The 15,069-nt window shown below is 49.5% G+C and overlaps 2 protein-coding genes across 4 annotated transcripts; one reads left to right on the forward strand and one right to left on the reverse strand.

The window, feature by feature from the left end:
* The first annotated feature begins 1,894 nt into the window (after nt 1–1,894).
* On the forward strand, nt 1,895–5,319 carry lhfpl2a (LHFPL tetraspan subfamily member 2a). The gene is made up of 2 exons (XM_053873826.1): nt 1,895–2,315; nt 3,719–5,319. Exons 1-2 carry the CDS (start codon nt 1,895–1,897, stop codon nt 3,973–3,975), a joined length of 678 nt encoding a protein of 225 aa, XP_053729801.1. The 3' UTR covers nt 3,976–5,319.
* Nucleotides 4,526–14,067, reverse strand: LOC128764219 (secretory carrier-associated membrane protein 1-like). Of its 3 annotated transcripts, none has more exons than XM_053873804.1 (9): nt 10,176–13,864; nt 8,390–8,467; nt 7,734–7,835; nt 7,561–7,672; nt 7,347–7,475; nt 6,527–6,686; nt 6,363–6,464; nt 6,161–6,278; nt 4,526–6,096 (listed from the first exon to the last, which is right to left on the reverse strand). In XM_053873804.1, the coding sequence occupies exons 1-9, from the start codon at nt 10,176–10,178 to the stop codon at nt 5,947–5,949; spliced, it is 954 nt and encodes a 317-aa protein (XP_053729779.1). In that variant the 5' UTR covers nt 10,179–13,864; the 3' UTR covers nt 4,526–5,946. The 3 variants fall into 3 exon arrangements, with proteins under 3 accessions (XP_053729779.1, XP_053729789.1, XP_053729772.1); XM_053873797.1 differs by lacking the exon at nt 10,176–13,864 and adding an exon at nt 13,879–14,067 and having other exon boundaries at nt 4,528–6,096; XM_053873814.1 differs by lacking the exons at nt 8,390–8,467; nt 10,176–13,864 and adding an exon at nt 13,879–14,067.
* Nucleotides 14,068–15,069: the final 1,002 nt, after the last annotated feature.

Raw genomic sequence — 15,069 nt, forward strand, 5'->3', positions numbered from 1 at the left:
GTCACTCCCCTGGCCCCCCTTTTTTTCAGAGAGGTTCATGAGCGTCTGGTCATGGTGAGGCAATCTGTGATTCACAGACGTAATGTTGGTCCAACTCCGCTGAGTCTTATGATCTCATCCATTTGACACAGTCCAAACAAAGACGCACACACACACTCTCAGCGCAGATCTGGGTCATGTTCCTGCCGAAGGAAGAGGCAGAAGGAGGGAAAAAAAAGTGGAGGCCTGTTGTTGATATCCCAGCAGGACCTCTGAGATCAAAGTGCGTGTGTGGCGCTGGCACACTGACCACAGGGGGACCCCGGTCCCGCCCGGCGGATGGAAACCTCACGTTGCGGGCGGCACACGTGTCGGCAGCTGCCTTCGGGCTCTGCCTTCCACCAGGCTCCCAGAGGAGGCAGGAAAAGCTCCAGGAGGAGAGGCAAGTGTGTGTTTACGTCCAGAGCACAAAGACGGGAAGAAGTCCTGCATCCTGGTCCCACCATGCTTTGATGCTCCTTTCTACCAAACCAGCCCCTTGCTAGAGCTGGGTCAGGCCCAGCGTCGGCACCACCCACGTGACAGTGGTGATGGTTGAGACCCATTTCTGCTCAACACCCCCCGGCAGTCAGATATGGCCGCATCCTTCTGTCCAAGCTCTGTGTTCACTTCCTCCATATTTCCTCAAAAAGCCTGCTGATGTGAGCCAAACGGAGCAGTACCACTGGAAACCATTGGAGGCAGTGTTGCTTTGACTCACAGATACAGAGCTCTGATGAGACACAACAGACGTGACAATGGCGGTAATTCTCCGTCCTCCAGTGGCGATATATTGAACACCATCACCGACCACCGCCTCCTACAACTCTGCCTCTGTTTCCTCTTCTGTGCAAGAGCTACAACAACACTTCTTCCACAGTCGCCATGTTGGTTTTGGGGGTCAGTCGTTTAACTGAGGACCTTGTGCTGCTCCCGGTGGACATAGTGGTGAACAGCAACGTAAAGAAGGCAGGGAAGCATGTGACCTGTCACGGTAACATCGCACATGAAGGGAGCATAAGTGGGCTTTACTTGTTCTGTGTGCAACCCCAGGCCCGGGGGCCAAATTTGGCCCATCACCTCAGTTTGTGTGGCCCCAAGAGAACTGAATGAGAGCTCGATAAAGACAAGGTTGAGGGTTGCACGAGCCACACACATGCTAGCGTTAGCCTTCAGACTCGTCCTGTTCTGGACCCTTCAGTCACGTTTTCACCTCTGCTGCGGCCGAGTTTGACTCCTGAGCCTGTTGCTAACTGAGCCATGGTCCCCCTGCTGGTGCAGTTGGACACCAAACTGATCGTGTCTTCCCTTCGATCCAGAGGAGTAACTTCAACGTGTGATGATGGAGCGGCGCGTTCCGCTCACTAGTCACATGACCTTGAGTCAACAAGGTTTTCAGTCGTTTTCGCAGTTTATGTTTGGCACTCTGGTCATAAGCTCAGAATCTGTGTGAATACCCAAGTGAACCATTGCTGTGACTCACTGGACGAGGTTATCGGAGGTCATGTGACTGAGTGGTGTATCTGTGTGGACTGACCCGAGGTCAGCCGTGTGCAGGCTCAGCAAGATTGTTGATCCTGTTTCTCTCCCCTTTTCACCCCCCTCACCCCCTTCTTTCTTCCTCCCTCCATCTCACCCCCGCCCCCCTGAACGGACTTGCCCTCACTAACCGCAGGTGTGTCTGATGTGAGGCCAGCGGGGCTCCGGGGACACCGCCTCTGTACCATGTAGACGGCCGCCTCCGCTCACCACCAAAGACCGCAGGGGCCGAGGAAGAGGAGCCAGCGAGGGAGGAAGATCCTGGTTTGGACGCCGCGTCGCAGGAGCAACTTGAGCTTCGCCTTTGCCTGGGACTTGAAAGAGCGCCACCGTCAGCATGTGCCATGTCATTGTCACTTGCCGCTCCATGCTCTGGACCCTGCTCAGCATCGTGGCCGCCTTCGGGGAGCTCATCGCCTTCATGAGCACTGACTGGCTGGTGGGCTTCCCGCGGACCCCTGACGCCGTGCTGGGTCACCACGGCGCCACGGCGGCTGGCGAGGCCTACAGACCCACGCTGGGCATCTACGGCCGCTGCATCAAACTGCCTCACCTGCAGAGGGGCATCCTGTGTGGACCCTACGCCGTGCACTTCGGGGAGATCGCCAGCACCTTCTGGCAGGCCACCTCCATCTTCCTGGCCACTGGGATCCTGCTGCTGTGCGCCGTGGCCTTCATCTCTGTCTTCACCATGTGCTTCCAGAGCATCATGAAGAAGAGTATCTTCAATGTGTGCGGGCTGCTGCAAGGCATCGCAGGTGAGCCCGTCCCTCTCCTCCGTCCCGGGTTAGTCAGTGAGTCAGTGTGTCAGTGTGTCCTCCCGCTCCTCTTCCTCACTCTTCCTCCTGCTCCTCTTCCTCACTCTTCCTCCCGCTCCTCTTCCTCACTCTTCCTCCTGCTCCTCTTCCTCACTCTTCCTCCTGCTCCTCTTCCTCACTCTTCCTCCTGCTCCTCTTCCTCACTCTTCCTCCCGCTCCTCTTCCTCACTCTTCCTCCCGCTCCTCTTCCTCACTCTTCCTCCTGCTCCTCTTCCTCACTCTTCCTCCTGCTCCTCTTCCTCACTCTTCCTCCTGCTCCTCTTCCTCACTCTTCCTCCTGCTCCTCTTCCTCACTCTTCCTCCCGCTCCTCTTCCTCACTCTTCCTCCCTCTTTTCTTCCTCACTCTTCCTCCTGCTCCTCTTCCTCACTCTTCCTCCTGCTCCTCTTCCTCACTCTTCCTCCTGCTCCTCTTCCTCACTCTTCCTCCCGCTTCTCTTCCTCACTCTTCCTCCCGCTCCTCTTCCTCACTCTTCCTCCTGCTCCTCTTCCTCACTCTTCCTCCCGCTCCTCTTCATCCCTCTTCCTCCTGCTCATTGCTCAGAAGTCGTGTAGCTTGAGGAGCGTTGTGTGTGTTGCATTGTTGTGTTATGAGTCACAGTTTTTCGACAGGACTCACAGTTTTGTGAGTCCTGTCGACCTGTTGCTTATTTGTGTGTCAAATGTCACATGACTGTGTGTATTGGTTGTGTGTCTGAGCTGAACTGGGCTCACATCACTCTTTTATTGTGGAGCTTCGGCTCTGGTGACATGAAGGGGTGGGGTCAAAGGTCAGGGGTCAGACACCAATGAAAAGTGTGGAAAGTAGAACCAGAAGCAGGTCTGTGCTGGACCAGGGGACTGGGGGTCCAGGGGCGGAGCCTGGAATCCATCAGGGTTCTGGTCTGGACTTCGGGCGGAGCAGCCACATGTGGAAAGAATTCTTGACCCACTTTTCATTTCCGCGTTTCATCTGATCTTGCCGCTGTAGAGCTGCAGAACCGAGCCTCACCTCCAGAACCGGCCGCCCGGATCACTTACAGCCTCGATTGTGTCCGTTAGGAACCAGATCCGGTTTGATGGGGGCAGAAGTGGGTCACAGGAAGTCGCTCCGTCCGCCTGGTTCCTGTTGTTGTCGGCGCCGCCTGACCCGGCGAGCGCTTGGGTCCGCTTGGGTCAAATCAGACCAGATGTGACCGGGTCACGTATTTGCTGCCGGGTTCGTCTGGACCCAAACTGATTTAATGTTTCACCGTTGGTCAGCCATTACATTATGATGACCTGTCGCCTGCAGTGGTCAGTAGCTGGTCAGAGAAAGATCGTAATGGGCTGATGTTCAGTTGCTCATATTGGATCCTCCTCGCAGGTCTGTTCCTGATCCTTGGTCTGATGTTGTACCCTGCTGGCTGGGGTTCCGACAAGGTGGAGCTGTACTGCGGGCCGGAGGCAGCGCCGTACCGGGCCGGGGTCTGCTCCATGGGCTGGGCCTTCTACACCGCCATGGGCTGCACCGTGCTCACCTTTGTCTGCGCCGTCTTCTCGGCCCAGGCTGAGATCGCCACGTCCAGCGACAAAGTCCAGGAGGAGATCGAGGAAGGCAAGAGCCTCATCTGCCTCCTCTGAACCGGACCGGCCGGGCCCGCTCCGCCCCGACACCCTTGTACCACTAAGACTGCACATCTGTGTCGGCCAGACCCCGACCGTCTGCGCCTGTAAATACCCGTGACAATGATTCTGTGACGCAGAACCAGTGATGAAGAGGAGGAGGATGTCACACTTTCATTCAAAAACACTGACTCTCTTGCCAAACTCATGGAACCACTAGGGGCTAGAACTCACTCTAGAATGTACTGCGAACCCGAAGTATTAGTCGGAGGTGACACGGAGACTTGACTCCGAGGGACTGATGATGTCACCGGCCCAATCGCACTCGTTTCTGCCAAACTAATAAACTAAAAGGGAGAAAAAAGCTGAGTCTTCTGGTTCCTGGTGTTTTGCTGCTGAAAATCACGATTCAGCTGCACAAGCTGAGTTCTGACTCCAGTCCTCCGGAGTCAAGACTCAATGTTTTACAAAAGCAGAATTCATTTTTCAAAGTTTTTTTAATTTGATGAAGATATTCCACTGTATTTTTGTTTATACATGTTTCAGACAACAATCAATGCTTCATTCTCAATGATAATCTCAGTCAAACACAAAACAAGTAAAATTTAAAATAGATTTGAAGATACAAATCCAAGTCTTTGAAGTTACATTAGTTAAATTCTTTGTGTATATGTACACTGGGAACTCTTTAATCTAAAAAATAAACACATGTGGGACACTTAACATTTCTGAATATGCGATTCGCCTGAAATACTGAAAATGTTATGTTTGTGGAACCAAGTTTTCCAGGAGACGATGAGGGGTCACACAGCTCGAAGTTTACGTTTTGTAAATCGCAGCAAAAGTAATAAATAGTACTGTGGCTGTAGTAAAAGCTTCTTAATCTTCATAATGCCTTTAAAAAAATACGCGTCATCTGCGTGCCAGACGTCACTTCGAGTTCATCTGAGACCGAGATATGCCGTCGAGAGACGTCAGCGAAAGTAGGCACATTTCTGACCGTGTGCTGCCCCCGCGCGGCCACCAACTGTAACTGCACATCCAGACTCACGTCAGAGGTCGGGAGCGACAGAATGAAGTCACGTGACTCGCAGGTAGAAATTACAATCAGAGAATTTATTCAGTTCAACAATAAATATACAAAACCCACAGAAACTCGGATGAAAATGTAAGAACTGACTCTTCTCAGGACTCGCTCAAGTCGGAGGCGCGCAGTAGGAATCGAGCTTCATCAGCACAGGCTTCTCCGCGGGTTTCATCCTTCATCCTTTCGGTGAATGGGAGAGCGAGACTTGAGAGTCAGTCCAGCCGCTCGACCGCTGTGACTCACTACGCCATGACCTCCAGCCATCACTGTGCTCTCAGGACAATTTTATGAACACTAAGATTTCAATTTGAACACGGTCTTCATTGACTGACTGAACTCAGCCACTGGACTTTCGTCTCAACGGTGGCAGTGATTTGTCTCCTGATCTCTCTCACCACTTTGACTCAGTCTCTGGGGACTCACAGCTGTGAGTGGAGGCCCATATGCTGCAGAGGAAACAGTTGTGAGTCAAACCTGACAGGAGGAAGAAACACGCCACACGAACACAGGCACCCGCTGAGGTGACGTGACGAGGAGGAAAGCGAGAGAGAGACCGCTGTGTTGCTCACAGACGCCGTCGGACGCTCAGGTAGGAAAACGGCAAGCGGCGGCGAGGCGTTATCTAGTCAGACAGGGGAAGGGTAGGGTCTCCAGATGTTACTGAAGCTGGGCTGCAGCCCCACCTGTGAGACCTGGAACATTAGAGTTGGTCGGTGGGAGTGGAGCAGGAGAGAAGGGGAATGCACAGCATTCAGGTTCTGTCACTCCACCAGGGGGCAGTAGTGTTTCTAACTGAGAAATAAAATAATTTAAAAGTAGAGATGATCATGGGGCAATCTGGTGGGTGACTTCAGTGTTGGACTGGGGGGGGGCGGGAGGGGTCAAGTCCAGTGGGCGAGGCTTCAGATTTGCTCCTTGAAGGCGCCTTGCGCGGCCCTGGAGGCGGCGTTGGCAGCTGCCGTCTGGACCGTCTTGTTCGCCATGACACTGGAGGCGAACTCCTGCTGGGCCTTCTCGAAGCTGGCGTCGGTGGTCCGGTACATGGCATGGACCTGCGGGCGGGGGGGAGGGGGTTAGCGAGGGCAGATACAGAGAAACGACCCACTGCTATACTACCTTCTTGAACATGATGAGCGACAGGACGGTGAGCGTGGTGAAGAGCACCGCCACCAGGATCATGATGATGCCCACCGGGATGCTCTTGTTCAGGCCCATCAGAGCCGAGATCCAGCCACTGACGGATCAGACAGGACCAGACAACACGTTAGAGATGAAGGAACACGACATAGTACTGTCCACCAGGGGGCTCCAGACTCACCAGGCGCCCCATCCCGCAATGCCGATACTCTGCATGACGTAGACCCCAAACTGGCAGATGTAGATGAAGAAGAAGATGAAGAACCTGAAGGAACTGTCGCTCCTGAGGGGGAAGGAGAGGTGAGGCGGGAGCAGACGCGCTCGTCCTGTGCTCGCTGTGGTTACCTGAAGGCGCCGTACACGGGGCGGTACCAGCAGACGAAGGCGCATGGCGTGAAGAGGATGAACCAGAGGATGGACAGGCCCAGGTCCACTCCCCGATTCAGGTCCACACAGAACCAGGACAAGCAGCCCACCATGTTGGCCAGTAGGGTGCCGCTGTGTACTGAAGCACAAGACAACATCAAAACTCTGGACCACTGAACACAGCGTGGAGGTCTGATATGTCGAGCGTCCGTCAGAAGCACACATAAACATGGGGGTCCACGTGCCGTGGCCGCCGGACCCACAACCATCTGCGGGACTGTAGATCAAGAGTGAGGTTTCTGGACACAGAGCGCCCCCCCGATACCTGGACGAGCTTATGGGTAGTTGATCCAAATCATGCCTCAAAGAGATGTGTGAACAGTCGGAAACCAGAACAGCAGGACAAGTCGGGACCACCTGGATCCAGGTCGGCGGTGGAGAGCTTCCACACCGCAGTGAGACATGTGACACAATCCTGCTGAGGAACATTCCAGGGGTCTGTGTTTGACCTGACTGCCACGGAGGAGGGGGGAGGGCCTTCTCCATGTTCTGATGCAGCAGAGGAACGGTCAGCTGACGGCTCACATGACCTCTCACGAGGACCGACACAATGACTCGCGCCTGTTCGCTAACACGCGCGCTTCTTAAGAGCGAGGGGTCCCAGTCATGTGACCTCAGCCCTTCATCAACACCCTCGTCTCGCAGTGTGACTCCGCTTTGACTCAGGCAGAGAAATGACTTGCCATGTTGCACAGCGGGAGGAAACTGGAGTGAGTGAGGATGTAAGAGCGGCACCTACACATCCAGAGGTAGTACATGATCTTCACTGTCTTCTGGAACTCCACTGGGATGTCCACCGTGATGTCGTGGTAGAAGCACGGTCCCACTGGGAACTGCTGCGGCAGCGGGGGCCAGTTATTCTTCTTACCTGGAAGCACACCGGAGATCAGAGTCGCCCCCCAACACCAGCTCCAGTTCTATCTGTGGCGATCGTCCGCGTGAGTCCTACAGACCTCCAGAGGCGCTCAGCGACTGCATCTCTCTCTCCCGCCGGTCCAGCTCAGCAGCTTTCCTCTCCAGCTCCTCCTGCCGTCTCAGGAGTTCTGCGGCAGCTGCCGACGACTCCTGGAGACACACGGCATCATCAGACCTTCATCTTGACTGATGTTGTCTGGTGGAGTCCCACCTGAGCTCTGGGCTGCGTGTAGGCCGGGGGCTCCTCTGTGGGCTTCATGATGGCGGGCTGCGTGCTGACGGCTGGCGCGGTGCTCCTCGGCGTCGTGCCGGTCTGTCAAGGAAAGAGGGATGACAAAGAGATTCAGAGAAGGTTAGTGGAGAAACTACTTCCACACCTGGTTCCTCTGCAGTTAAAAAAAAAAAGAGCTCTGTGAAAATGGAGTTGTTTCTGGCGTTCAGACGATCCTAATGAAATGATGCAGTACCACGGCAGGCCGGCGAGTGGCGCCGTAATGAAGAAGATAACACTTTTATCCACTCTGGGATTCAACTCTCAATGACCCTGTGTCCGAGTGGGCTGGTGCCCAGGTGACCATGACATCACTTCCTGTGGTGCAGCTTCAAAGTGAGGAACCAAAATCAGGAGTTAAGCCTGGTCATCTGAGATTTTGAGGCGATATTCAGGGGCACCTGGTGGGGGCCACGGGCGGACCCAGGAGACAGACAAGTCCTTGGCTTCGACTGCTGCATCTGCACTCCAGCCTCAACTTAAACTAAAAAAAGTAATGAGTAAATTCAATAGCGCCTTGGACCTTCAGCTGCAGCCATGGTTTCCACTCACACATGAAGCATTGACCAGAGAGGTTCTGGAGACGCTGCACTCACAGTTTTGACGTCAGAGAAGGGGTTGTAGTCCTCCATGCCGGGAGGAGCTGCCAGCCGCGCTTGTGTCACTGAAGGATCCTGGAAAGGCGGAAGAGCGGAGACTTGTGAGCACCAGCTGCTGACTCGTGTGCCTCACATTCTGAGGTTTGAAAGGGGGCGCGCGACAGCCCTGTAATTCCTGCCTGGCAGAGACGAGATGATTCCAATAATCAGGCAACACGTCTATAAATAACCGAGCGCGGTGCAGCGGCCGCTGAGAAGTTTAACACGAAGGCACCGAGCCAACGGGTCTCTTCCTAACCGTTCAACGGCAACGCTTAGTTCAAACAAGCCAAAGTCTGGCCATCTAAAAAAACTGACATACTGACATAGCCGAGTGACTCATTATTCAACTATTTATACAGTAACCTACAGTAGCTCTTTGCACCACGCCACACGCTGCTCTCCTCAGAAACATTAACTGCAGGTGGGACACAGAGGCGACGTCATCCGTCACAGGGATGTACAGGCTCAGCAGACACCTGTCCGTCTGTTAGCAGACCGGCGTGCCACAAGAGTCGATCCCCGGCCCACTACATCAACACACTCAGAACTAATGGAGGTGACACGTTCACGTTCCCTATGTCTTTGAATCCTACCTCAAATTGAAGAGGTACAAAAGGTTGATATTCATTTTCAAAAGACTGTATTGGCTACACACTGCTCTATTTTAAGGGGAAAACAGAGAATAATACAGATAAATAACATGGATATACACTGGCTGACTGCTAAGAGCTCAGATCACAGGCACATGACTTTCACTCAGAGCTGAAGGGGAAGTCACATTACAGATGCCTTTATAGAACACCAACATATCCACACATTCATTTGTGATTATCAACACAGAATTGCAGCATCAAGTATGGCACTATTCACCCCAGATTGTGTGTTGATCAGCTTCCTGAAGAGGAACCCAAAGAGGCACTAGTCCAGACTAAACGTCTTCATCTCTTCAACGTCACCTCCGAGGCAGAACAGTGAAATGCCCATCAACAGCACACACACCTACCACTAGAATACGTAACGTTCCTCCAAAAAGGGTCAGACTTCTTCAGTGTGATCTCCTGGAGCTATTCTGCAAGCACCTCTTCTTGAGCATCAGTCAGAGGCCAATGTACTGTACACCGGGTGCAGAATATCTCCACCCTCTACTTCGGACAAATGGATCTTCAGTCTGAGACCCATCTGGGACTCTTCAACATCTACAATCATGTGGTCCACGGCTCTCAGCATGAAGCTCAGCTTGTGTTGCAACTGGTTACACACTGAACACACATGCAAGTGCTATTTGCGACCTCAGTGAATGGTGTTGCCACTCTTCTAAAGACGGTGTTGTCCACACTTGAGTCAAAAAGGAAAGATACTAATGGAGGAGACAAGTTCAACTAGAAATGTTGAATATTTCATTAAAGCTCTTTCAAGAACTTCTGCTCTGACTCACAACATGCCTAAAAGAATTGGCAGAAGCTATTTGGCATCATTTTCAACCCTTGAAAAGCTCTCCTGTGGACCACAACGCCATGAGTGGCGGCGAGGCTTATAAAATGCTTGTGAAGACACACACACACATACACATCAATCCGTCTCACACATGCATCACAGATTAACCAGCGCGAGCTTCCACATGTATAGTTACATCCCAGTTAGATGCCATACATATCAACCTTTGGACGCAGAGGCTGATGAAGGCGAACACGAACAAATGACAACAGCGCTCAACCCAAACAGGAACAAAATGAGGACTCACCATCAGCTTTCGTCAGTCACTCACTAGCTACATTCAAATCTTAGTTGGACATGGCCTGCGCTCGTCGAAGCTCCTCCAGTCTCTGAGCCTCTGCCAGCTTCTCGTTGGCTCTTTAACTTCCACCAGCATCCACCGACACACAAACATGTGACAGCGCACACACTCATTCACACACTGAAGTGCGTCCTCCGAATGGATTAGTCGTTCACCTTCTTCTATGAACAAATTCAGCCTGGGGCTTTGAGAAATCCACATACGAAGATCTTCAGAAAGATCAGATGTGAAGCTTAAATAAGAATGCTGACTTACCCTAATGACATGAGCCAGAATGAACACGCTATCATACAATACACACACGTCTTGGGACACACACACAGCCCTGCACACAAGGCAACTTGTCACCAGACCGCTGCCATGAATATTTTACAGGACGGAGCTTTGAAAGTTTAATATGGGCCTGTTAAACAGACGACACACATTCCATCCACGGAAAGTTCTACAGATGGAGCAGATTCAGGAACCCTGTGTTCATCACTTCTCATAGCAGAAGCTAGCGTTGACGGTGGGCCTGCTTCCAGAAATGGGTCACAGAGAGCAGCACCCAACTGCACAGGATCAAAGCATCAACCTGAAACATGCAGGTGTCACAAGAACCAGCAGCATGTCCTCCAGAGCTAACAATTGGGGGTCAGGAGGTATGGCGACACGGTGCCTCTCTTAGGATCTGGTTTCATCCTTGTTAGCTAGTCAGATTAATGTCAGTTGGTGTTGTAACCAAATGTGTTTCTCATCACTCCATTTTGGAGACAAGGCTCTCTCTAAAGAAGACGTGGGGAAGAGGAGCAACATGAGGAAGTGTGGAGACCTTACAAATACAACACATGGTCAAATGAAATGTTCAGGAAACAGGGGAAAGCTTGAGCTTGTTGATAGACTCCTGCATGTGGCCTTCAGTAAGTTCTAACCAAAGCAGCATTCCTCAGGTTGGTGAACACTTCAGTCGTTGATCAGAGACTCTGATGATGCTTGCAGGGCATCAGAGGCTGATCAGCATCTTCACAAACCAACGGCTTCTGGCTCCCTAAAGTGGGTCATTGAAAAGGGAGCGCATCCGCCTGCGGGCATTCTGACACCAAATGTTGCTCAGAAGGAGCCATATGTTTCCAGTCTTCTGTGACAGCTCAGAGAGAAGAACAACTCTTGACTGGTCTATCTTCAGGCAGTGAAACTGCCAGCCAGCATGCAACAGGAAATGTCGGGACAGCAGGGAGTCGCCTGTCATGTCACGTATGTTAATGAGAGCCTGTGAATTATTTACTCTGCAAGCTAAAAACACTGAGCTGCAGCGAGTCAATTAGATCGCTCATGACATCTTAACAACCTCAGATTTGTCTTCATGAATTCAGAGGAGCGAGCGCCACGGATGCTGACTGCCTCTTCACAGGAGGCACTGAAATGCTACCACTGCATCCACACATACTGAACCACATCACATCATCGAGGCCTGGTTCAAAACCATCATAACCCTGCTTACATTATTCCAACAATCTAAACATGCAACTTTCCCCACATCTACAGAACACAAGCCACAGGTCTGTCTTTGTACATAGGAGGGGAATTCATCAGAGCAGGAAAAGAGCAGAGGAAAATGAAAGTGAACCTTGTGTCTCATCCGTTTATGTGTATTTCATATTTTAGTGAGTCAGTGTGAGTATGTTTTTTTCCACACAAAAACAGGGCAAACACTAATTCACATTTGTTTTGACAAGGTCGAGACCGAGCATGATGATGTCAGCAGGCTTCACAAATATGTCAGTCATATAAATATTTGTTGTGTATTCGGTGAGGTACAGGAACCTGAAAATTCCTCATGAATCATATCAAACACTAAAATACGTTGATGTTCAGTAACTTTTAATTTAATTTACCGCCGCTGCTTTCCCCCTCTCATCACCTCCCCATCCTAATGTTCTGTTAATATCTGGCAGCATCCATGAGTTTTTCGTTTTCACTCCCTGAATCCAACATTTTTTAAATGTTTTCTTAAAATGAAGCAATTTATTTTATGTGCCTTAAATGTATTTCTATTGCACCTTGATTTACTCATGTATATAGGCAATATTTAATTTATATTCAAAACTACAAATATATACATATGTGTATGTGTGTATCTATATATATATATACACTTTAAGAAAAAGACACCTTATTAATACTTATTAGAGGATGTGAACTATGGGTTTATTTATTATATTTATTTATAGGATCATAACTTATGTTCCAAAGTTATCTGGGTTTCCAACCTGCCACGCGACATGAAGGAAGAGAGGGGGTGCAGGTCAGGCAACAGGGGTCACATCACAACAAATTGGAACAGATCAGTTCAACCAGGCCGAAGCTTGACGGGAGCTCAAGTTGAGCACACTGTACGGTGATTCACTGATGACACAACGATGTTTGCCCTTTTCTTATAGGGAAACTGGGAGGTTCATGTTTGAAAAAAGGGAGGTGTGGTAGGTACTGCTGGCTCAGGAATGCAGCTGTCATCATGCGGCGCATCAATAGCTTGATCAGGATCATAACTTCCCCGGGGAGATTGATAAAACGATTCTTGACATTTCGCTCACACCTCATAGTTCCTAATGGAGATGGCTCGATACAATTTTTACACATCGGGCCTTGCTACCCTGAAGAGCTGATGGTAGCAACCTTTCACGCAGAGTGTCAATGGTTTGCCTGTGTACGTTGTGGCAAGTGAAACGGAGGAACCAAGAGCAAGTCTGGGAAACCCAGGCCCATCCACGGGATCAGATCCGAGGTCCAAATGTAATCACAAAGGTGAATCATTATACAAACAAGCATTCAGCAATACAGAAACACACAAAGACGCTGTGAAAATAAAGTGAGTTGAAATTGAAGCAGCACACTATAGAAAATGTCACAGGACACCACAGACTCAGAACATCGAGAGCATCCACCAGCAGATGTTCAAGGACCTCAGCTGCCTCCAAAAAACAAGGACAAGGTTATTACACCGTTTTCTTCCAGTTTTGTTTGACTTAGCTTGGGAGTGTTATTAGAGTTGGCATTTGCTTCAGTGACTAGTTTAACGAACACTTTTAGACTTTTCAAACAGTTCATACAGCTGACTCAACAATCGGAGCTGCTCAGGGAAATGAAATCACGTGACGTGATGATGGACTTATGGTTTCCTGTGTGATAGTTCACTTCAACAAAAATGCTGATTCACTGTTGTCCACAAACAGACGACAGCAAGCAACAGTTCACAGTTTGATTTGTAACCTTATATAAACACTTGGAGCCATTTCTGGTGGATCATTCATGACATCAGTGCAACAGTCAGAAAACTTGCTGACGTTAAATGACTGGTGAATGATGTTTTGTTGACAAGACACTCACACGACTGAAGGGAGACACTTTCAGGTCGCGTGGATAAAGCCATAAAGAGAATGTCGATCAGGGTTAATGTGTATCAGTTGAATGTTATGCTAACTGGCGAGCTAACACCTGCCTCCAAACAGACCACACTCCCACAAGTCACAAAACACTGGCATCTTCCTGACGAAAGTCAGACAGCAAAACGCCGAAACATGCGAGGATAACGAGTAAAACACTGTCGTTATTGTCAGTTGTCAGGCGGCAAGTTCAAGCTAAAGTTGCTAACTTTGCTAACCTACGTTACCTGAAAAGGGTTGTCAAGTTCCGGGTCCGCGAAGGGGTTGCTTTCAACGCCCGACATCCTGAGCTCGTTGTTCTGAGTCCTGTTCAACTTTACGGCTTCAAATCATTCAAAAAAAAAAGCCGTCACGATTGCGAGGTCGCCGCCGTCAGGTGTCAGCTGAGAGTCCACACGGAAGACGTCACACCGGATGTAGAGCGAATCAACAGGATGCTGGCTCGCGACGCCAACACGAAGAATGTCACTATTTATATGGTCAAAAAAAGGTAATGTAATATAAATTACTTTATTTATTAACTAATAAGTCTACTACTAATTCTATTCATAACTGACGTTCAAAAAAGATAATGTAATATATAATAAACATAATAACAACTTTATTATATTTAATAATGTTATATTAAATAATTTATTTATTAACTTCTAAGTCTACTACCAATTCTATTCATAATTGACGTACAAATAAAGCAAACGAACTACACTGTATGTTTGAGTCAGCGATGAAGATACTGAGGTTTACTGAAGACAGGACAAGATCAGAAACGGACGAGCAGAGAAAGTTAGAGAAAGTTAGGGAGGACAGATGGTTTGGACTCGTGGAGATGATGATCAGCATTTTATTTTATTTTATTTTATTTTATTTTATTTTATTTTATTTTATTATATTTATTAACAGCACTTTATTTCGGAGCACTTTCCTAGTTGGTGAACCCCCACTGACCATGGCAATAAATTCTATTCTGATTCTGATTTTGAAGAATGTTGTAGATGATGCAGAGGAAGACACCCAGTGAGGTTCATGATGGATGAAGCTAGTGGGACGAGATGCAAATCAAGAAAGGTGAAGATGAAGGGTTTGTTGTGGAAATGACAGTACGAAGTAATTCATTCATGGAAGGGTGCTTTTGCCTGGACTTTTGAAACATCTACATTGTTTGTGCATAAATAATGGAGATGTTTTGATAAATCCTGACATGAGATTAATTAGACCAAAGTATCAGCTTTAATGGAAAATTAAATAAACATCAGATATTAAAAATGCCACTTAGGTTAGCATTTATGTAACATTTAATACATAAATTTGATAGATGAAACTGACAGAGATGCAGGTCGATGTCTTTGTGTCCTGGATTAAGCACTCCCTGACGGGTAGACCACAGTACGTGCGCCTGCAGGACTCTGTGTCGGACACAG

The sequence above is a fragment of the Synchiropus splendidus genome, chromosome 1, assembly GCF_027744825.2.
Source record: "Synchiropus splendidus isolate RoL2022-P1 chromosome 1, RoL_Sspl_1.0, whole genome shotgun sequence".
In the NCBI taxonomy this organism is placed as follows: domain Eukaryota; kingdom Metazoa; phylum Chordata; class Actinopteri; order Syngnathiformes; family Callionymidae; genus Synchiropus; species Synchiropus splendidus.